Below are 22,977 nucleotides of genomic sequence, written 5' to 3'. Positions count from 1 at the left end.
CTTCAGGCCTCAGAGGCCTGTGGTTCGGTGGTTTACAACCAGCTTCGCTAAATGGTGGAAAGGAAGCCTTTTTGAAGCAGCCACACTTCGGTTCTGATCAGGGTCATTTAATATTTATAAGTTAAATGCAGCCACGACTGTGGTATATTTGAAAATCAGCTGATGTTTCTAACTTTACTGCACTTGACTCTGTAGTCCCCTGTATTTTTCCACATTAAAAAAAAAAATACTTGGTCTTCAGATTCCTTTTAGAACCTCATACTACTAATTTTAAAGAGTAGTACCCTGTCTTTCCAGCTCTTGAGTCTTTCACTGAGCATTTCTCTTCCTTCTCCGTGAACTGGATGTTCTGTGCTGGGTGGAGTCCCACCTCCTTCTTAGATGCTGAAGAGGGAGTTGCTGCTATTAAATGAGGGGATAGCCAGGCACTCAGGAAGTTCAGATCCAGCCGCCAGCCTCCTCTCCTCCCTGTGGGGACGCAGAGGGGACAGGCACAGGGACCTAAAGCCAACTGGGGAACAAAGTTCTGCTTCACTCACCTGCTAACTAGAGCTCTGGTGTGCCTCCTCCCTCCCATTGCATCTACATCCTGAGGTTTTACTATCTCTTTCTGGCCACAGGATCCAGAAGCTCCAGGCACGCGGGCAAGAGTGCTGAGAGGGCTGGAAGGACTTGTCAGGAGCAGACTGGCGCTGCCGGCCCAGCTGGCCGATCTGTAGAACAGAGAGAAGAGGAACTAATGATATGCTAAGGCCGCTCAACTGCTCCCTATGACGTGCACTGACCATCAGTGGGCAGATGCTCCAACCAGTAGCTTAGCTTGCTTCTGGGGTCCGGCAGGTAGGGACTGAGCAAGATGGGCCAGACACACCCTGGAGCCCTCCTGCAGTCCTTCCCTGGCTGGCCAATCTCTCGCATCCCTCCCCAGCCCTGATTGTGCACTGGTGGGGTCCCTTGGCCTGGGACCAAGGGCTCCTGGACTGTGAGAGGGCACAGGCTGGGCTGAGGTACCCCCTGAGTGCACAAATTTCATGCACCGGGCCTCTAGTTTAACCATAAAGGAAAAAAACTAAGTAAAGCAACTGACAGGGGAAAACAGTTTCTCTTTTGAAGGTGGAAAGAGATATGTGTGTGTTGAATTGTGTGAGAGCAGCTACAATGGAGCACTAAATTTAGTGCCAAGCTTCCTGGAAACCAGGGCACAAAGGGAAACTGGGTGGGGCATGAGATTGTTGTCTGATAAGGTAAGCATACAATTCCATCCGTGGGCATAAGTGTTTTGGGGGCAGTAAATTCTAAGAGGAATATTTATATAAGCAATGCTGAGAATCATAATAGAAAATGCCATCAATTGCTAGTTTGTGGAAATAGTGCTCATGTCCTTTAGAAGGTGGTATTTTCTATAGATTCTCAGTTGGAGCTGAGGGTGAAATAATGGATCTCGACTCATGAAAGTATTTCTGTGGGCGCTGAGCTAATGTGGTCCAGGTAAATGGCTTTGTGGTGATTTCACTTTGTAAAGAAAGAGAGCATAAGTCAGGGAGAGTTAGCATGTCTTTCTCAAATATGAGCTGCTTCAGCTAGATTTTTGGCAGGTCCTGGGTAATAGTCAAGCCAAGGTTGAGCATTCTGGTGCATGCCCGAGGCTCCCGTGTTTGTGCTGGGATCGGAGACTGACCCACACACTTTACCAGCCGAGGAGTCCTTCTCTTCACCTCCTACAATAGAGTCAGGGAACTTGGCTTGTTTCTGGTCCCACACGGATGGTCTTCCCATATTTGAATGGCTGCTTTAAGGGTAGAAATGAACAAGGAGAGGCAGCTGCTAGCCAATCAGTAGAGCTGGCCTGTTCGTTTAGAAACGCGGTAAGTGTCCCCTATGTGCAGGCGCTCGTTTGGTGGTGTGAGCGGTGGCTGTAGGTTAGTTTGACCAAACATTTTGTCTTTTTAGTACGAGGCACCGCTCCGAGGAAGTCTTCACATTGCTCCGGAACGGGAACCGAGAGGGTTCTGTGAGATTACATGTGCGAAGTGCTTCCTTGGCACAGACTATAAAGGTGCATATAAAGTACTGGCACGTCCCAATTGGTCAGCAAGGGCAGCTTTCAATAATGATGACAGTGAGTTGACGAAGCAAAGCAAATGTTCCACAGCGCCCTCGGGGTCAGGGAAAACAGCCCCTTTCCTTCTGTGACTGTCAGCACTAGTGCCCGCTGTCATTGTGTCTCTGTCCTGGACAGGTAGCCAGGCTGAGTCCAGTACAACCGCCGCCGCACATTGAATCAATGAAATAATAAAGTTTACTGGGAACACAAGTGCTTTGGAAGAGCACCCGGCAGCCCGAAGGGGCTGTAACTTGGTGGATTTAGACGATAACTAATGCAGTGAGGCCCGAGGAGCTCAGTGGTTGAGAGGATTTGGGGTGTATCTATATACAGCAGGGGTCCTCAAACTATGGCCCACGGGCCACATGCAAATACAAATATTGTATTTGTTCCCGTTTTGTTTTTTTACTTCAAAATAAGATATGTGTAGTGTGCATAGGAATTTGTTCATAGTTTTATTTTTATCTATAGTCCGGCCCTCCAACGGTCTGAGGGACAGTGAACTGGCCCCCCGTTTAAGAAGTTTGAGGACCCCTGATATACAGCATGCTTTCCTTGTGTTATCCTACGGAGTTTTTGTTTGAGCAGAGGTGGGTTTGGGTAAGCTGGGACTCTGTTTTTGTGCCTGGCTCTTTCTTTTCCCTTGTTTTAATGACTAGTTGTATGGATCGCCTGCATCTTCATTTTGTCTGCATAAAGGTCCGGTGACCAGAGCTGCTGGCCGTGGGCTGTGCTGTAGGCATAGCTGGTGCTACGTTTTGTACGCGAGTACGAGGAAGCTTTGTGTTTCCTACGCTCTTTCTAATCATGCTTAACATTTATTTGCGCTTTTTGGTCAGAACTGCACATAGGACTGGAAACATGGAAACATTTATAATGAGAACTTTCTTTTTTCTTTGCTGGGTCATACTTAACAGCTTGAACCCTTGCGTTATAAGGTATAGAATCCTTTTCATTATTTTTGGCTGAGAAAGAAAAATGACACTCTTTTTTCTGGCCTTTGGATCTCGCCTGCGTGTTTCTTCCCACTTCCCAAGTTTCCTGCAGGCGATTCCTGTTTGGAGGGAGGGTTTCGGCGTGCCCTCTGGGGCCTGTGCCCAGGGTGCCCTGCGGAACGTTCTTTGTGAGCAAGCGACCCGGGCAGACCGTGCGTTTTGAACAGCGGTGTATAATACAGTTCGTAGAGGTTCCTGATGATTAACCCAGTCCCTGCCATCGGCTCATCAGAAAAAGTGTTCCCAGCCTGGAGTCCTCGATCTCCTAGGGAACCTTGTAGAATGTAAACTTGGGAGCTGCCTCCAGTGCCTGAAGAGGTGAAGCACAAGAATGGAGCCTGTTGGCTTTGGGCTGGAATTACATCAGTGGGGTAACAAGGATGGTCTCCTGCTGGTTAGAAACTCTCTTACTTAATAAATGCATTTCAGTCTCTAGTCTTTCAAACCATAAGATTCCTGGTTGCCCGGCGGTGGGAAATAATAGCGAACCCTTGGTGGTGACAGGCTGCGAATTGTTGTTCTGGGCGGTGTTCCTGCTGGGCAGAGCCGAGGCCTCCTCAGTGGAGACCTGGAGCTGGGTGCCGGGGAACGGCTCATTGCATTCATTTTTTATGTATGGGTTTTCTTCCATAATAGCATTTGAACATAAGGTTACAGCTGCTAAAATAAAGCAAGCCAAAGCCTGTACTTTACCACAATGGCCTGTCCTATATAAGCTATAAGCTGAATTCAAGAGTACTAGTTTCTTCCTCTATAGGAACCAAGGCAGCCCTGGCCAGGGCTCAGTGGTTAGAGCGCCGGCCCATTCACCAAGGTTCCTAGGTTCGATTTTGATCAAGGGCACATACCTGGGTTGTGGGTTCCTCGACCCAGTTGGGGCTCATGGGGGAGGCAACCAATTGATGTGTCTCTCTCATATCGATGTTTCTCTCTCTCTCTCTCTCTCTCTCTCACTCTCTCTCTCTCTCTTCTCTCCCCCGCCCCCTGCTTTCCACTCTCTCTAAAATCAATGGGGGGGAAATATCCTCCAGTGAGGATTAACAACAACAAAAAATGTGTTTATCTCTGTCAGGTCCACATGATCTAGATCTATTTACCAAAATGTAATAGACATGATTAGTATCTAGATACAGCCCCCCCCCCAACCCCCAGGAGTCTTGAAACGTGTTTTTTTTTTTCTTTCCCATTTTAGCTTCTGGAAGTATGGAAAAGCTAAACAACTCCACTGCTCCTCAAAGCCCCTCGGTCAGCTGGGCAAAGAGTGTGCAGGTTGCCACGACGTTCCCCAGTGGTGTCCCAAGGGTGACCCAGTCTGTAGCTGTCAGTGCAGGACAGCTGAACGAGAGAGAAGGTTTCTCTGAGGACGCTGAAGTTGCCCCAACGTCAGCTTCAGTTCATTCTTCACCATCTGAGGCAGAATTGAGGAGAAACACCGGAATAACCAGGAGTCTAGGGAATGGGAAATTCAGTGAGTCATCCACAGAAAATGGATTTGGCCTTACATCTTCTGAGGTCGCAGTGAGATTTTGGCAAAATGATTCCCCAGGTAAGTATTCAATTTTGCTTGATCTATTATAGACATTTAGAAATTGTTGGCGCATCACCCCATCATCAAAAGGTTTCGAGTTCAATTTCCGGTCAGGGCACATATCTAGGGAAGTGTATGGCAGGCAACCAATCAATGTTTCTCTCTCTCTCTCTCTCTCTCCTCCCCCCCTCCTGCCCCCACCCCTTTTCTTTTCTCTGGGAAATTGATAGAAAGATATCCTTGGGTGAGGATTAAAAAAAAATACATTGTTGGATTTTCTTACGGGATGGCTTCCAGGCCTTCTATGGCACATAGTATATCATATTTACTCTAGTTTATCATGTTATCACACTGTGATTTGCACCTTATGAAACAGTGTGAAGTGTGTCCAGCAGGCATTCCTCCTGCATTTCTGTAGATGATGAAACCAAGGGTCAGGGGTTTAGGCAGAGCTGCAAACTCAGCCTCGGACCCTTCACTGCTGAGTGGGTCTTGTCACTGCAGCATTGTCTCCAAATGAGAGGTGGCCTCTTTAAAACTAGTTTGACTTACTTTATGGATCATCGTCAGGACACACAGTGCAGATATAAATATATTCCCCAAATTCCTACAGCAAAATTGGAAAAATCTGTATGAATAATAGCACTGTTTTAGGAAAAGGGTTCTGCCCAAGCCCTGTGTTGAGGTGTGTTGTATTTATTGGGCATAATGCCCTCTCTCCCTTGACCCCCTTTGAGGAAAGAGAATATAATACTCAAGCCTACAGGCCCTTCTGCCGCTTTGCACATGCAGGTTAAGAGCTCCCCTCTTCATCATGTTTATTTTCAGTGTTGCTATCTTATGGGCATGGAAGAGCTTTGAATTAATTATTTAGAAAATGAAAATGCATGTCAGGTTACACATATAATAAATTCTATGCAAGATCCTCCTCAAGGGAACGTTCCTTAGAGGGGACTCACATCTCAGTGGCAGAGGGTGTCTTTCACATCCATGTAACGGCATTTCCCCTGACACCTTGCAGTCCCGGAAGGACCCCAGCAGGCCAGCGGCTCTGATAAGAAGAATGGGAGCCCCGTGTCTCGGACCGAGTCTGTGGCTGGGTCAGTCCCGTTGGGTGAAGCTGGAGAGAGCACTGCACACTGGATCTTGACCAACAGCAAGACATTTGAAGATGTGACAGGAAGCTCTACTTCCTACCCTGGAGTTGTGAACTCTTCCGTTCTGACCCAGTTCTCAGCCTCTGTCCCACAGCCGAGGGGAAGTGACACCCTGCTGCGGGGAGGGAGCGACGCCGAGCTGGCCACCGAGCCTTCGTCTTCCTCCTCCTCAGAAAGCCTGGAGTCCTCAGCACCACGCGGTGAACGCTCAAGTGAGTTCCCCTGCGCACATTGGGCCCCGTGGAGGGGACAGGGCTTGCCAGGCCTGTGATCTTCTGCAGCACCACAAGGCCACGTGCCAGTGAAACAGCTCCAGAGTCTCCTCTAGTGTCAGTGGTCCCAGGCCCCTCCTCCCGCTGGTGAATACACATACACCTGCATGGCCCCCAGTTTTTCCTGGTACATCTCCACAGAGTTGCTATTGCCACCTGCCCCTCCCACAGGGAGCCCAGGGATCTCCCTGGCCACATCCTTCCAATCCCTATAGCCCACCTCACACCCTCATACCTGCCTCAGTCCCACAGTTCACCCCCTGTCCAGGCACTCATCAAGGGAAACACTCTTTTGTAATCGATTTAGGGAGATATAATTCACATTCTACACAATTCTCCCATTGAAAGCATACAGTTCAGTAGTTTTTAGTATAGGCACAAAGTCATGGAGCCATCACTACTATCTACTTCCATCACCTCAGGAAGGAACCCGGTGCCAGAGGTCACTCCCCATCCTCCCCTCCTTTTAGCCTCTGGCGACCACATATTTGTTTTCTGTCTCCATGGATTTTCCTATTCTAGACATTTTCTACAAGTGGAATCATGGAATCATATGCTATGTAGCCTTTTGTGTTCTTTACTCAGCATAATGTTTTCAAGGTCCGTCTGTGTTGTAGCCTGTGTCAGCTCTCCATTCCTTCTTGTGGCTAAATGATGGTCCTCTGTATGGAGGTACCACGTTTTGTTTATCTTTTTATCAGTTGATAGATGTGTAGGTTTTTAAAAAATCCTTGGGCTATTATGAATAATACTGTTGCGAACATCCCAGTGCTAATTTTTTGTGTGGACTTGTGTTTTCAGTTCTCCTGGATTGTGGGGTAAATAGTAACCCTATTTAACCTTTAGAAGAACTGTCCATCTCTTTTCCAAAGTGGCTGCCCCACTTTATCTTCCCGCCAGCAATGTGCAAGGGTTCAGTTTCTCAGCATCTGTACCAGCCCTTGTTACAGCCCGTCTTTTTTGACTATCGCCATCCTGATGGGTGTGCTGTGGCATCTCATTGTGGGTTTGACTTGCATTTTCCAGCTGAGCATCCTTTCCTGTGCTCATTGGCCATTTGTATATCTTCTTTGGAAATGTGCATTCAGATCGTTTGGCTATTTTTAAATGGGGTTATTTGTCCTTTTTTGAGGTATAGGAGTTCTTTGTGTATTCTGGCTGCCAGTCCCTTATCAGATACACTAGAGGTCTAGTGCATGAAATTCATGCACTCGGGGGGGGGAGTCCCTCAGCCTGGCCTGTGCCCTCTTGCAGTCTGGGAGCCCTCGGGGGATGTCTGACTGAAAGCTTAGGCCCCCCTAAGCCGGCAGTCAGACATCCTTAGCACTGCAGCTGACATGGGAGAGGCTCCCGCCACCACTGCAGCATTTGCCAGCCTGTGAGCCCGGCTTCTGGCTGAGCGGTGCTCCCGCTGTGGGAGCACACTGACCACCAGGGAGCAGCTCCTGCATTGATTGTCTGCTCCCGGGTGGTCACGGGGGAGCACACTGACCACCAGGGAGCAGCTCCTGCATTGATTGTCTGCTCCCGGGTGGTCAGTGCGTGTCATAGCGACTGGTTGTTTGGCCATTCGGTCAATTTGCATATTAGCCTTTCATTATATAGGATGATTTGCAGGCATTTTCTCCCGTTCTTTGGGTCATCATTTCACTTCCTATGGCATTATTTGCAGCACAACAGTTCTTAATTTTGATGAAGTCCAACTTATCAATGTGAGAAAACTTTTCTTTTCATTTTCCTTCCTAATAATGTTTTTGGGTAATTTTTAAAAACTATTACCAGCAGCCTTATCCATGTGAATTGTATGCTGACTAAAGCAAAAATGCATTAACTTATCATTTAAATTTATAATAGGTTTAAAGTCTTACCTCCTCGCCACCAATAGTAAATAACATCTCCATTTGCTCCATCCTAATTGATGAGGAAAATTAGCATGTGGTAACTACTCATGTGATGTGATGTGAGAAAACACATATGGGTGGAGGATCCCTGTGTGCCCTTTTATGTCTGTGCATGGAAAATGCATTCTCTGTCTCCTGAACCAAGGGATCATTTTCCACCCTCACCACTGTGGGGCTCAGACTTGTCCCCCTTCAAACCAGGAGCTTGTCCCTCTTCAAACCTGCAGCCTTTCCTTCCGCTTCCCTTCAGGACACTTTGCTCTGCAGCGCTTGCTCAGCTGGTCCTCGTAGACAGTGGGGCAGGTCTTGGGGTTGTTTATAAAGTGCTGGACACGGAATAGCCTCATTCCTGAAACCGCTCCCCTGCGGTTGACACGGTGCCTTATCTCGTTTCCTCTGATCGCCCGAGCTGACTCTGCCAGCCAGCCTTTCAGAGCTCTCCAGCTTCCTTTCTGGGTTCAGATGGAGCCCCTGTTCCAGGTCATGACTTCACGGGGGTGTCTGTTAGCCTGATGGGGCTGCTTGCCTGATGTTTGTCTAACAGGTCTTTTCCATTTCCCCACCCCAGGCCCTGTCTGCTTTACCTCGGGAACTTGTGCTCCAATCCGCTCAGCTCTCCAGCCTCCCTGGCAGGTCTTCCATGGGCCCCCTAAGCCCTCAGTCTGAGTCAAGCAGCCTCCTCCCCTGGTTCCTGGCTCCTGGGTGCTGCTCCAGGCCCTGTGTACCCCTGTCCCCCACTCACTCCTGTCTCTCAGTGAAGGCAGACCTCTCGCGAGGTGAACCTACCTAACCCTCAGCTTTACCTTCGTTTTTCCTTTGGGGTGTGTCCATGGGGCAGCAAGAGCTAGTCTGGTCTGGGAATAAAAATAAGAACCAGGAGAAGAGCCCGTTTTCTCTCACAGAGCCAGATTATGGAGTAGTTAGGCCAAGAAAAACTGATCCTCACTTCCATGCCCAAAAAAGGAAGAAAGGGATATTTATTCACGCATCACCTGTCCCTATTCCATCCCCACCAAGAAAATAAAACAAATGCATCCAAAACACACACACACACACACACACACACCCCAAGCCTACCGTTAACCTCTGATCACAATACCATTTCTCATGGATATGTCAGGTCACGCCTCGCTGGTCCTACCAGGAGGTGAGAGCCTTCGGGGTCTTGTGGGCTCCCTGCTCGGTCTCATCAGAAGGTGTAAAGCCCTAGTAGGATTGTTAGTCTTTTGCCCACTGTTCACCTCCCCTGCAGCCACCACCCATGTCCCTGACACAAACTCTGTTTATTATGTATCGCCCAGCAAAACACAATATTGATCCTGTTCACTTAAGTACTAAACCTTCCCATGAGTCCAGGTCCCCTGCACATGCTGACCCGCAGCGCTTCCCGCATGTCCGTCACTGACAGGCATCTGCAGGAACACCCCACGCCCGGCTTCCTCAGATAAAGACCCCGAGGAAACCCAGGGAGCATTCGGGCTAACATAGTCCAGGAAGCGCGGCTTATTCCTGAGACTCAAGTCCATGCCCTAATTGTCTCCCCTGCATTGGCCCCCGCCCCCTGCACTGACCCATCATCCCCTTTTCAATCTTTTTTTTTTAAATTTTCCTTTTTTATTGAATTTATTGGGGTGACAACTGGTTAACAAAAGTATACAGGTTTCAGGTGCACAACTTTATAACACATCATCTGTACACGCACTGTATTGTGTGTTCCCCACCCCAAGTGAAAGTCTCTGTCCATCGCCATTTATCTCCCCTATGCCCTCTTCACTTCCTCCCACCCCCCTTCCTCCCGGCAGTCGGCAATCACCACAGTGCTGTCCGGGTCCATGAGTTCTTCTGTTTTGCTCAACATCCCTTCGTTTCCCCCACAGCTGTCAGCCTGCTCTCTATCTGTGTCTGCCTCTATTTTGCAATTAGTTCATTTTGTTTATTCCGTTCCACATATGAGTGAAATCCTCTGGTGTTTGTCTTCCCCTTTTTAATCTTCTTGTAGCCACTGAAGATAGTCCTGAGCTGGAAGTCAGTGCCAACACACAGGAAGGGTCCGAGGGAACACCCAGAGCCCGCGCTCACAGCCCCCACACTTCAGCCACCTTCACTGGAAACGGGGAGCGCACACTGCGATCTGTCACCAACCGGACTTCCGGGGATGAGGGGAGCTCCCAGACCGCACCCCGAGAAGCAGAGAGCGCCACTCCACATGGGAACGTGACCGCGGCCGGTAAGGCTCTCGGAGGTGATGAGCTGGATCCCTCCCCGCACTCCTTCAGGTCATCTCTCATCTTGCTCACGGTCCCAGAATGATTAAGTTCGCATCCACCCCAAGTACCTTACAAGCTCTTTAGGACAAGAGTTTTCTGGGTTCTCCCCCCTACCCCCCTCTCCAGCTCACCCCCCACTTACCTAAGGCATGTGCCAGTGGTGTCTGCCAGGATGCTGAGATAAAAGAGAACAGCCACTTTGCGGCTCAGGCCAGCCTCCTGGGAAAGAAATCTCATTCTTCAGAGAATGGAAAGTTGGGAGGGTTTTCCTTTTTCCATTTAGACACAACAATTGTTCTATTTGGGGTCTTAAGAGCTTTTAAGATACCCATTTGCTTTTATCAAGAAAGGCCTGTGGAAGGAATCTGGGCCTGTTCCCTGTTCTTTGGGCCCTGACCCCACTTCTCTTTTCTTACCATTTCCTTTGCTGCCACCGCGTTCCTCACCGGAGGTGAACCTGCCCTCAGACGCAGGCCCTGCCTGCCTTCTGCGCGGCCTCTCGGAGAGCTCGCCTTGGAGACCGCGTCTCCAAAGGAAGTGATTCGCCCGCCGGTGCTCACAGATCGGACATGGCCGTCTGTCCTCAGTGGGTGTCCAGGGGTTTGCCTGTTTGTTCCGTTGACCTAACTTTGGTTTTTCCCTTTGCAGTCACTGGAATTATCTACCATCCGGCGGGCGGCACAGACACCGAACGGAGGCCTCCCAGCCACCACACAGACCACACCTACGTCTCCTCCACTTTCACTAAAGGGGAGCGAGCACTGCTGTCCATCACAGACAACAGCTCAGCCCCGGACGTGAGGGAGAGCTCGACCTCTTCTGTGAAGATCTCAAACTCTTCACGTTCGGACGATCCTCCCTCTTCTCAGGTTCAGACGGAAAAAAGTAACGTCTCCTCCTACGGAGGGGCTCCTCCTGCCACTGAGTCACTGGGCCTGCGTCCAGCCCACCTCCCATTCTACACCCCGACCGTGAATACGTCGGGCACCTTGGACCTCCTGGGCACACGAACTGGATCCGTCAGTGACTCGTCCCCTTCGTCGGGGCCCCCGCTGCCCCCACCCTCAGTGTCACAGCCCCACCAGCCCCTCTCCTCCACCTTATCATCCACCGGGGCCTCCGCTCACCCACTGGAGTCCACGCCCGACGCGCCCACACCTCTGCCTTCCTCACCACCCCCTTCGCCCGTATCCCTGACAGTCCCTGCCCCTGTCTCAGTGTCTGTGTCCCAGGCAACCCTTTCGCCTTCATCTCTTACTGACACTCCCGCCAGGGCCAGGGACACTCCCATGATGCCAGTTCGGACGGCAACAGTGGCATCATCGGTGCCAATGCTCTCCCGCAGTCAAACAGCAGATCCTAAGAATCAGAGCAACCCACACCACGAACACGTGGCCACCGAATCAAAGCCCCCGAGCTGGGAGTCTCTGCCCACAGAGGCCACCGGAGCTGAAACCGTGAGCTCTGCTTCGGGGATCCCCGTGGCCCCCGCTTTAACAGAGTCCTCCACGGAGCCAACCCTTCCAGCCACAAGCACCCGCTTGGCCCGGACGCCGCCAGCGGTGACAGCCACCACTCCCAAGACGCCCCCTCCCCCCGTGCCCACGCCCGGCCCCTCCTCAAGCACAGCCACTCCGATGGCTGGCCCCGCCGCAGTGCAGACCACAGCTGGGAAACGGTTCTTGCCGACCAGCCCTGAAATGCCAGCGCCACGGATCTCCACAGAAGTCGTCGTTACCACTAAAAGGAGCCGAGCGCCTGTCGGTGACACCACCCGATGGAGCTCCCTGACCAGTGCACCCACATCAGCAACAGTACTGACCACGGAGCCGGGCGTTTCCGAAGGGGACAGCCCGGCTCCCCCTTTCCTCAGGACGACTCCCTCTCCCAGGAGCACAGACGCTTCTCCGGCCGAAGTGTCGTCTCCCCCGGCCACCACCTCCCATGCTCAGAGCGGCACGCAGTCACCCCCGGCGCGGTCGTCTCCAGCCTCAGGTAGCACACAGTCACGCGGGCACACTGAGTGTCGGGCGGGGTGCGTGGGGGTGTGCGGCAGCGGCTGCTGTTGGCAACAGCACAGTGTTACAGTGTTGGATGATCTCCAGTGCTTCCTGTAGAAGCACCTAAAGCATAAAGTAATGTCACCGTGGACCTAATCTTCTCACCCCTGAGTTACGTAATTCCTCCCGAAATAGGAGGAGAGGATGCCACTGGCTGGGCGACATCAGTAGATGGTGTAGCAGCCGCTTGTAATGTCCCGTAACTGAAAGAGCTTTCTGAGCACGCCCTTAACTCTCCCGGAGCGGGGCGGCCGCGATGCTGGGATGCTGGGCTGGAGGGTAGAGGGAACACAGTCAAGAAGCTTTAGGTGGCCTGGCCGAGGCATGGAGTGAGTCGGTGGCTGCTCCCCGATCAGAGCCCGCGCTTCTGAGCTGGGCAGGTGGCTCCACAGTAACCAGGGAGGCTTCCCTTGGTCCAGGGGAAGCCCTGGCCACTTGGTGTCCCTCAGATTATGTTGCTGGTTGGTAGATGTGTGTGTGTTGGGGGTGGGGGGGGTAGGTGGGCATGTTCAATAAGATAGTGATGGACTAATCTGTCCCATAGTGACTGCATTGTGCCTGAGGTTATCTTGAAGTTCCTGGTACAGACATGACTCTTTGTCATGTAAGGAAAGGTAGAAGTAAGATGATCTGTCTTTTGATGTCCTGTTTAAAATTGTACATGTGGCTCGTCCAGACCCAGGAAGGCCAGCTGCCGGTGCTGATGGGGTGAAATGGAGATGATGCCCTAAGGAAAGAGAGGACGGGAAGTGCTCTGTGGTGACTACAGCAGGGACTGTCAGTGTTAGGGTTTCCCCCAGTCAGCCATCAGCAATCTGGTGGCTGGAGGGTCATGCCCCGCCTGCCAGCCCCACAGTGCCATGAGGCTCAGTGCCCCCTCTGTACCGGTGATCCCAGAGGCTCTGGGAAACGAAAGCTGGATCCTTCCCCTGCTTCAGAGTTCACAGGGCTTCGTTTCCAGCAGCCAGATACGCACCGTCTCCCTTCGCTGATTGTGGCCATTGCAGTGGCAACTGTGGGTGGGAGTTGGCGTCATTGCTGGCTGGTGATGTGCATTCTGCAGCAGGACCCATGGGCTCAGTGCTTGCTGGTCGCTGCTGAGCTGAGATGGCTGATTTCGGGTCTATTAGAGCAGCAGCGAGGCACAGGAGCACCATCTTTAGGGTGAGCCCATCAGTTTTCGGGGTCACTCTTTTGGAGTTAGAGACCTTGACTTCCACCTTCTTTTTCTCATCCTACCACCGATTTTCTCCTTGGAGATGATGCAGTTATTTTGTGGGATATGTCAGAGACCTTGACTAGGGAGCGTGACAATACAGGTTACACAGACCGAAGCACAGAGCTGTGGCCACTGCCCTTGGGAGCTGGGAGTCCAAGGTGACCTTGAAGCCAGAGCATCACTGGGTCCAGATGAACCCTACAGGGCTCGTTGAGCTGGCACGGTCATGCTCACCTGCAGTCGGTTTTCTAAGTGAGGGCACAGCACGTGGAGGCCCGCATATTATTGCATTGTGAGGTTTTCGGAATCAGGGAAACCTTGCTGCAGGAGGATGGGTGACCAGGGATCCTTTTCCCCTTAATATGTGTTTTAAGTGGGCATTAGTTCCAGTAGAATTTTCCGAGTTTCACAGAGGCAGAGTAATCGCCCGTCCTGAGCGGAGGGACCCGTGAGCAGCATGTGAAGCGGTTCTTGCGCTCAGGGTCCGGTTGTCTGGCGCCGTGTCTGCCCACCAGCAAGTGCCGGAACCCAGGCCCACTGCGTCTCAGTCGCCCCTCTCAGGAACCCACTCTGTGTTCGTACTGTGGCCTTTCAGGGCAAGTAAACAGAAATAAGTGAGGGTCAAATATTAGCCGGGAGGATTAAATATTTACCGAGCGCTGCCTTTACATTTGCTGTGCGGTTAACTGCTCTATTCCTGGAATGTGTTTTAGTGAACAGCTGCGCCCCGAACCCTTGCCTCCACGATGGGAAATGCGTTGTGGACCCCGCCCGCCGTGGCCATCGATGCGTGTGCTCACCTTCCTGGCAAGGGGAAGACTGCGGTGTGGGTAAGAGGAAAAGCCATCTCCGGGGTCTACAGTGCAGTAGCACGTCGGGAGGCAGCAGGCTCGTTTTTTCTCCAAATGCAGGGGAGTAGGATTTTTAAATTGATGCCCTGCTGACTTGAGGTTAACACGCTCGTTGTCGTCTGCAGAATAATGTCGGACAGCGTGGCTGGCAGGTCTCCACGATCTGGCCTCATTTTGTGGGCTCCATACACTCCTGCCACACTGGGCCCTGCACGGCTCCCCAAACACCCTTCTGCTTTGCTCTTCTGGCCTCCACTGTGCTGGTGCCTCAGCCTAGAAACCGCCCCCCCCCACACACACACACACCCACCACCACCCATCTCCACCTGCTTATTAAAGTTCTTCTAGTCTTAGTCCAGATATCATTTGAAACAGTCTTTTTTTTTTCTTTTTTATTGTTAATTCTATTACAGCTAAAAACAGTCTTAATCCTCCCCTCCATTAAAATCTGCTATTTTTCTGTACTTGCAAATCCTGCCTTGTGTTTACAGATAGCTGTCTGCATGGCAGCCTCCACCCTTAATAGGCTGGTAGCCCCTTGGGAATGAGGGGAGTGTCCTGCTGGTCTCTGGGGCCCCACTACACCTCATGCCATTGGGCCCTTAGTCCGCGCTTACTGTGCTGGGTTATGGTTTTGCTGTCTGATATGGATTCAGTGTGGCCTGTGTTCTGTCTTCTGCAGATGTGAATGAGTGCCTCTCCACCCCCTGCCCGCCCCTGGCCGTGTGCAACAATACTCAGGGATCCTTCACCTGCAAATGCCCCATTGGGTACCAGCTGGAAAAAGGAATATGCAATTTGGGTAAGAGAGTTAGTCTATCTTGGGATTCTTTCTACACCACTCTATATTTTGCAAAGTGACATAAAAAGTAACATTGCTTTTTTCCCTAATGAAAACCAACATTTGTCGGAGCTATAGTTTAAGGAAGAGAGAAAGAAGTGGAGGCTGCCTCGTGTCCCACCACTTAGATAGCACCTTCTATGAAACTTTTTTAGTGTGCATTATATCTTTACATAGTTGACATCATGTGATATTTGTACAAATTTTACATCTTAAATATTTTCCCGTGTTATTAAAAAACTAGAGGCCCGATGCACAAAATTCGTGCAAGAGAAGGCCTTCCCTTCCCCGGCTGCTGGCAACGGCTTCCCTCTGGCACCGGGACCCGGGCTTCCCTCGCAACCTCGGCTTCGTCCAGAAGGTTGTCCGGAAGGATGTCGGCTCTAATTAGCATATTATGCTTTTATTATTATAGATTTTATACAAACTTCTTAATGACTGCATAAGTATGCCATCATTTGTGCATAAACTGTTTGCTTCACCATTTCACCCTGCAGTTAGAAAAAAAATATGTCTACATCAAAGAATATTCTAACTATATTATTTAAAAAAATACATTTTAGAGAGAGAAAAAAACCCTGATTATCCTACCAAATTCACACATTCTTTTCATTTTTAAAAACAATCTTCATGTTATTATCCACAGGCAGATATATTTTTACAAAGCTGTTGCCATACTTGTACCATGCAATTTATCACATTTTGTTTCCTAATTTGATAAGACTCATGAAGCTTGTTGATTTTAGCTGTACTCACTGCTTTAAGATTAAGAAACAAACAACCCACATGGAGACCAAGGCCTGACAAGGCGCTAAGTGGCCAGGTGTACACAATTGCTTGATTGGAAGCCAGGTTTCCAGCCTACCGTTCCTCCTGTCCCAAAATACTGTGTTAGTTGTAAGGGCTTTCTTGCACACGGTGTATAACCCTGTATTGGAATGCCCAAGCCCAGTACATAACTGGAAGAAATTAGAAGCGAAGAACATCGAGTTATTATCTAAGCTCAATAAGGAAACTGGCTGGTAAAGTGACTCATCTTTGAATCATCTTAAATCACCCAGTGTGATACTTAACACACAGAAAGTACTCAGTAAATTTTTTTGCCAGAACGGATTTCTTTGTCTTTTGAAAATATCATTTGCATGAACTCCTATTGCCTATAGCAGTGATGGTGAACCTTTTGAGCTCGGCGTGTCAGCATTTTGAAAAATCCCAACTTAACTCTGGTGCTGTGTCCACATATAGAAATTTTTTTGATATTTGCAACCATAGTAAAACAAAGACATTTTTTATATTTATTTTATATAGTTAAATGCCATTTAACAAAGAAAAATCAACCAAAAAAATGAGTTCGCGTGTCACCTCTGACACGCGTGTCATAGGTTCACAATCACTGGCCTATAGGCTAAGGGGAATCATCAGACTTTTTAGAAGGTTGTGTCAAACAACAGAATTGAGGTTCTTTATTCAAGGGAAGCCACCCATGGAGGGGAGCGCAGGGCCTCCCGGGCGCGGAGCACTCCTCCTGAGGGACTGTGGGCGAGAGCGAGTGTTACAGAGGGTTAGAAGTGGGACCGAGGGGGATGCAGGGTGTGATTGGTGAGGGTTGCATCTCTGACCTTATTTAGAAAAATTAAGGAACCAGGAAATAGGTATAGAGCCCAGGGCTGGCTTGGTGTTGGGGAGTGGCGGGCTGGAAACACAGTGTTTCTGGCCCAGCAGAGCCCACATGAAAGCTGTCCCTGGCAGGAGCAGCTCCATCTTGGGCCTAGAAATTTATTTCAACAGTTGCTACCCTACTGAACTAATGGTAGGATTTTGAAAATTGGTAAAAATACAAGGGTTAAATCAAAGCATTCTTTAAAGAAAGAAAAATCTAGGAATATAGATACCAGTCAAAATCCAGAATTCCTCTTGTTCTAGTAGTTTATTTGCTTTGGGGGAACCTATTCCATTTAGCTACACCCTATAAGCCAGGAGTTTTGGATTAAGAATGGAGAAGGTGGATATGACTTTGTTCGGAAGCGGTGTGCAAAGTACACCTGTCCGAGAACGCAGATACCTGGCTGCCAGCCCCAGGGCCACCACCTGCAGCCCATGACCCCTGAGCCTCAATTTCCTCATCTGTAAAACCAGGTTACCCCCTGGTCTGCTTCCCACTCAGGCTTATTGTGAACATCAAATAAAATAATGTATTGGAGCAAGTTTTGAAAATGGTAGTGTTCAGGAGCACTCCAAGAAAAGAAAAGAAAAAATGGTAGAGTCCTCCAGACAGGAGATATCATTTAACATTGGTCTTTAGCCTCTTGGGCCACTTGGTCTAGAATTGAAAGCAATGAAAATAATAAACTACTCTGAATACAAAGGAATAAGTATGGGTCTTAAAAAAAATCATTCCTGTAACCTGTGTAAATCAATAGTTAAATTTGAAGTAAAGAATTGCCTTAACCCGGCCGGTGTGGCTCAGTGGTGGAATATTGACCTATGAACCTGGAGGTTACGGTTCAATTCATGGTCAGGGGACATGCCCGGGTTGTGGGTTTGATCCTCAGTAGGGGATGTGCAGGAAGTAGCCGATCAATGATTCTTTCTCATCGTTGATGTTTCTATCTCTCTCTCCTTCTCTCTTCCTCTCTGACAGCAATAAAAAAATATTTTTAAAAAGTTGCCTGAAAGCCAGGTGATATAACTGCAGGCATGAGGATGTCTGTGTGCCAGGGAGAGTGCAGGGGCTGGGAGGATGCCATGTGATGCCATCTTCACGTGCACATTCACACTGAAAGTGGAGGTCACATTTGCTGTCATGATTTAGAAGAGATTTGTGTACTTAGCATTTGCAACCTGTATATTTCAATGCTGAGGGTCTGGATATAAGCCTGGACCTGTGAGATGAAAAGATGAAGGAGCAGATGACGGTCCCGGAAGCCTGTGTGTGGAGTGTCCCAGGGGCACCAGTATTGGGCGGAGAGTGGGTCGATTGTGTTAACAATCATCTTTCCCTTTTCAAGTCATTTAACTTCATTGTTCATAAACATCAGAGGAACATGCAAATTAGAGCATGTTGAAATGCTTTCATTTGGCCAAGAATGTTTTCAAAGAGCTCCCTGCTGCTCAGAAAGAGTCCTAAGCAGCTGGCTCCACTGAACTGTAGAACAAGCAAAAAGATGTTAAATAAGGATTAAGGGCTTCAGACAGTAAGTATAAGATGTTAAATGTTTTCCCTGGCTCATTTGTGGGCCTTTTTCTTAATTCAGCAAGCAAGCTTTCTGTGAAAAAGCAGCTTCAGGGGTTTCTGTGTTTCGGGTTATTATTTTTTTCCTGTCCAGAGGGGACGATAGGAATTTAATATAAAAGAAGATAAGGGCCAGTTATAAAGCAGTCTGTACTAATGTTTGGTTGCCTGCCCATTTGTTAGTTCCATTCCCCTCAGGCCCAATCGGCACAAATTGATGTTAACTAGAATTTTATTTTATGAGTGACATGGGCCTTGAAAGTGGGGCTGCTCTCTTTCATGTATGAATCCAACATTATCCTGAACATGGGTCGTTCCATTACGTGGCTTAGCATCGTGGAGTCTGGCGGACCCCTGGAGTGGGGCCCCCTTACAGAGGTTTGGAGCCTTTCTCTGTAGCCCCGTGATTGTCCTCAGAACAGCAGATATTTCCTGTTGCGCACACCAAACAAGTCAGTACAGGACTAATGATGTGGCAATTCCTCAAGGGGCTGAGGTGTAGATAGACTTGGAAGATGGGCACACAGGAAGTTCAATGTTCATGTTGGCCCTTGGGAGCTGCGCAACCTTGGGAAGTTACAGTGATAAAGTGGGCATTTCCTCTGAACAAAAGGAATAGGTGTTGATGGAGTGACTCTAAGGAGTAGAGGAAACCTAAGCATGCCCTTGAATGTGAGGATGTGTCGACTTGGTGAAAGACCTAGAGTGCAAGAGCTCTCCTCTCTCTGAAGCAAGCATGTCAAACTCAAGGGGTAACACGGGCCAAATAAACAAGGTTTAAGTTTATGTGGGCCGCAAAAGAACAAAAGCTTCAATTTTCATAGAAATGTAGGTTTATTTCAATTGAGACATGCTGAATACAAAGGGCTGAAATAAACGAGTAATCGTTAACATAAAATAATAGAACATTTTAATAAAAATTAATATTTTTTTCTTAAACATTAACTTACCAGACACTGAGTAAATGCATAAATTAATAAACATAATGCAAATCACTCGTAAGTCAAGGCCCCACTGTATTATTGGAGAGAAATGGTGTACCTGTGAGTAAGGCATGTAAGGGAAATGAATGCAACACAATGATAGTAATCAGTCATTAGTGAATGCTGTAGTTCATTATTAATAATTATGTCTACCAGGATATTGTAAAAATTAAGTTACGAAATTTTTATTAAAACATACCGGTTTCTTACATACCATTATATTGGCTGGGCTAGAAAAATATTCATTGTGGGCTACATGTGGCCCGTGTGCCATAAGTTTGACATGGTTGCTCTAAAGTGCTATGCCCGGCCAGTGTGGCTTAGTGGTTGAGTGTAGGCCTATGAACCAGGAGGTCACAGTTCGATTCCCAGTCAGGGCACATGCCCGGGTTGCAGTCTCAATCCCCAGTGTGGGGCATGCAGGAGGCAGCTGATCAATTATTCTCTCTCATTGATGTTTCTATCTCTCTCTCCCTCTCTGAAATCTCTCTCTATATAAAGCCTAATATGCAAAGTGTCCCCTTGGGTGTTTGACCGACTGGGAGTTCGATTGCTCGCTATGACGTGTGCTGACCACCAGGGGTGGCGCGGAATGAACGAAGGCCCTGGCTGACAGCCGGCAGCTGCTAGGGACAGTACCTGTGCACAAATTTTGTGCACTGAGCCTCTAGTAAATAAAGCATTATGGGGCCTGAGGAGCACTTTTTGTGTCTAGCCCCATGTCTCCCTCCTGGGATTATGTAGTTTAGGCCAGCTCATCTTTCTTCTTCGTCACAGCTTTACTGGGCATCTGTTATAGGAAGGCCGTTAGAGAGATGTCAGGAAGACTCCTCTCAGCCCTCCCTTCCACACAAAGGGCTCCTTGGAGTCTCTCACCCACAGAGTTACTCAGTCTGAGTCACCAGCTCAGCTCAGTAGGTGCTCACCGTCGTGGAGAGGCGCCCAGAGAGGGGAGGTGGTCTCCACCCTCAAGGAGAAAGAACTGCACAGAGATGGTCTTCGAGGTGGGATAAAGCCGGACACCCCAGAAATTTACAGGCACCCAGCCGTGTGTAGGTCAACCTCTCATGTAGCCTAACGGGTTATGTTTTTACTTTCAGTTAGAACCTTTGTGACAGAGTTTAAATTGAAGAAAACGTTTCCTAATTCCACCGTGGAGAAACCTTCAGACCTACATGAAGTTGAAAGTGAGGTCACCAAAACGGTAAGTTTTCTGAAAGGCATCTTACTTCTAGGCCTTTGTTTTCTAGAATAGATTTCACTCGGGATTGGGAGCCTCCCGGGGGTCAGCTGTGTCTCCCGGGCTGTCGCGTCTGTTACGTTTGGAAGGTAAACTTCGGGGTAGAATGAAGGCCTCTCCGAGCCAGAGGGCGGTGTGTGTGCAGAGGCAGCGGTCCCCAGGAGGAGGGTGTCTTCGAACGTGTCCTCGCCGGCAGCCTTTGTCGGCGGGTTGCCGGTTCTTTGCCATGTGCACCCTGACAGGCACAGACGTGTAGGTGACGTGAACCTGTGAAAGCTGTTGGTGAAGAGGAAAGACCCAGAGCATCCTGCTGGCCCTCCTGCTGCTGACCTGCTGTGTGACGTCCTCGGGGTTAGGAACATGGAGAGGATTGTGCCCTTTTCCTTCAGGGGAGTGCCAACGCGGAGCAGTTAGTCCTGGTTACCCAGGGGGAGGAGTCATTGCATAGATCAGCGGTTCTCAACCTGTGGGTCGCGACCCCTTTGGGGGTCAAACGACCCTTTCACAGGGGTCGCCTAAGACCATCGGAAAACACATATATAATTACATATTGTTTTTGTGATTAATCACTATGCTTTAATGATGTTCAATTTGTAACAATGAAATTGGGGGTCACCACAACATGAGGAGCTGTATTAAAGGATCGCGGCATTAGGAAGGTTGAGAATCACTGACATAGATTATCGAGGGGCCTTTGATTCTTCTTTCCCACTAGGCTTACTTTTTGTCAGGGAAACAAGAAGGGAGGGAGGGAGGAAGGAAGGAAGGAAGAAAAGAAGGAAGGAAGGAAAATGGAAAGGAAGAAAGAAGAGATGAAATGAAACAGTATATTTTGCCTCTTGGTTGCTATGTGAGTCTAAGATTTAGTGTCTAGAAAACCAAAGTTTGCCATTAAAGTAAGTTTTAGAGATCAGTCTATTTCTGATTTCAGTTTTACTTGTTCCGTATGGGTGAGAGTTAGTGTACTAGCCAAAACCTCGAGGACTTTATAGGACTGTGGAATTTATTTGCAAACTTTATATGGCAGTTCTGTTTCCGTATCTCCTGCGCTTCTGCTCTGACAGGGTGTGACAGGTACCTCACTAAGGTATTCTGACACCGTGACCGATGCAAAACGGAGGCCCTGGAAGCTGACGATGCTGCCTGAGCTCACACTGAGCAGGTGCCAGGTTAGGGAAAAGGCCGCCAGACCATCAGGCCTGACACCAGTTGCAAATTCAGGGATCCCCAGGCCACCCTCAGATTTGACAATTCACTAGGACTCACAGATGGCGCCTGAAGCTGTTACACCGCGGTTATGGTTCATTACAGTGAACGGGTCCAGGTCACAGCCAGCCAAGGAAGAGAGGCGTGGGACAGGGCCCCGGAGGGTTCCAGATGCGGTGCTTTGGTCGTCCTCTCCCCACGAGGCCATGAACAGGGTTAACGCCTCTGGGCTATGATGTGCGCAACATTCATGGAGTGTGCCAGCCAGGGAAGCTCACCTGAGTCTTGGTGTCTAGAGCCAATTTGTTGTGCTCGCCTCAGCAGCACATGCACTAACGTTAGAGCCAATACCTAGACATGGCCAACTGCCCGTAGGGCTGACCTCGGGCCCCAGCCCCGCTGGAGGTCCAGGGGTTACCCTATAACTCAAAGCCCTCACCATCACTCATGCTGTTAGACGATCTGGAGTGGCCCAGGTCCCCGGGTAAACAAAGGCAGGCCATTCCAAAGGCTTAGAGGTTGCCTCCCAGGAGCCTAAGGCCAGACCTCTCTTGGGGCAGGGTTTAATTTTTTACTATATGGCAGGTTTTATGTCTACTTTTACATCTTCTCACCCTATACCTGGCGTTCTTGTCACCCCACCACACCTGCCTCTTGGTCAATCTTTCCTTATAACATAGCGCAGGGCTGAGAGCGCCGTGCACGGGCGCAGACCTTCCATTACACAGCGCTTCGAGGCTGCTCTGACTTGTTAAGTTGAACCCAGTATCAGCCCATCACTTATTAGTGAAGTGGCACCCCACCCCAGGAAATAGTGGAGATTTAGGCAGTGACTGGAGAAGCCACTCAAGTGGCCCTTCCCAAGATGCCATTCTGTTCTGAAATGCACCACTTCTGTCTTTCCCTGGGAGGGGGAAAGCTTAAGAGCTGATGCTAGTAATGAATCACTGCCTATCAAAATACAAAGCAGTGTCATACGAAGCCATAAAGGTCTGGTAACATCCTTGTTTGAATCCTTCTTCTGAAGAGAGAGATGTACCTGACACATGGGCCGTGAGGCCAGGTGCGTCTGCACTGCCCAAGGTATTGAGACCCTCTGCTGCCTAGAAGGAATCCCTGGC

General features: G+C 49.2%; 1 protein-coding gene across 1 annotated transcript in view; it reads left to right on the top strand.

The window, feature by feature from the left end:
• HEG1 (heart development protein with EGF like domains 1) overlaps positions 1 to 22,977 on the top strand; it is a 105,564-nt gene that overhangs the window by 46,420 nt on the left and 36,167 nt on the right. Inside the window, exons 5-11 of the mRNA XM_015571304.1 lie at positions 4,292 to 4,645; positions 5,649 to 5,996; positions 9,957 to 10,184; positions 10,873 to 12,219; positions 14,217 to 14,333; positions 15,037 to 15,156; positions 20,511 to 20,614. Of these exons, the coding sequence (XP_015426790.1) occupies positions 4,292 to 4,645; positions 5,649 to 5,996; positions 9,957 to 10,184; positions 10,873 to 12,219; positions 14,217 to 14,333; positions 15,037 to 15,156; positions 20,511 to 20,614 (2,618 nt within the window). The remainder of the gene's footprint in view (positions 1 to 4,291; positions 4,646 to 5,648; positions 5,997 to 9,956; positions 10,185 to 10,872; positions 12,220 to 14,216; positions 14,334 to 15,036; positions 15,157 to 20,510; positions 20,615 to 22,977) is intronic.

Source organism: Myotis davidii, unplaced genomic scaffold, assembly GCF_000327345.1.
Source record: "Myotis davidii unplaced genomic scaffold, ASM32734v1 scaffold9, whole genome shotgun sequence".
Classification (NCBI taxonomy): Eukaryota; Metazoa; Chordata; class Mammalia; order Chiroptera; family Vespertilionidae; genus Myotis; species Myotis davidii.
This window is presented reverse-complemented; position numbering and strand designations above follow the sequence as displayed.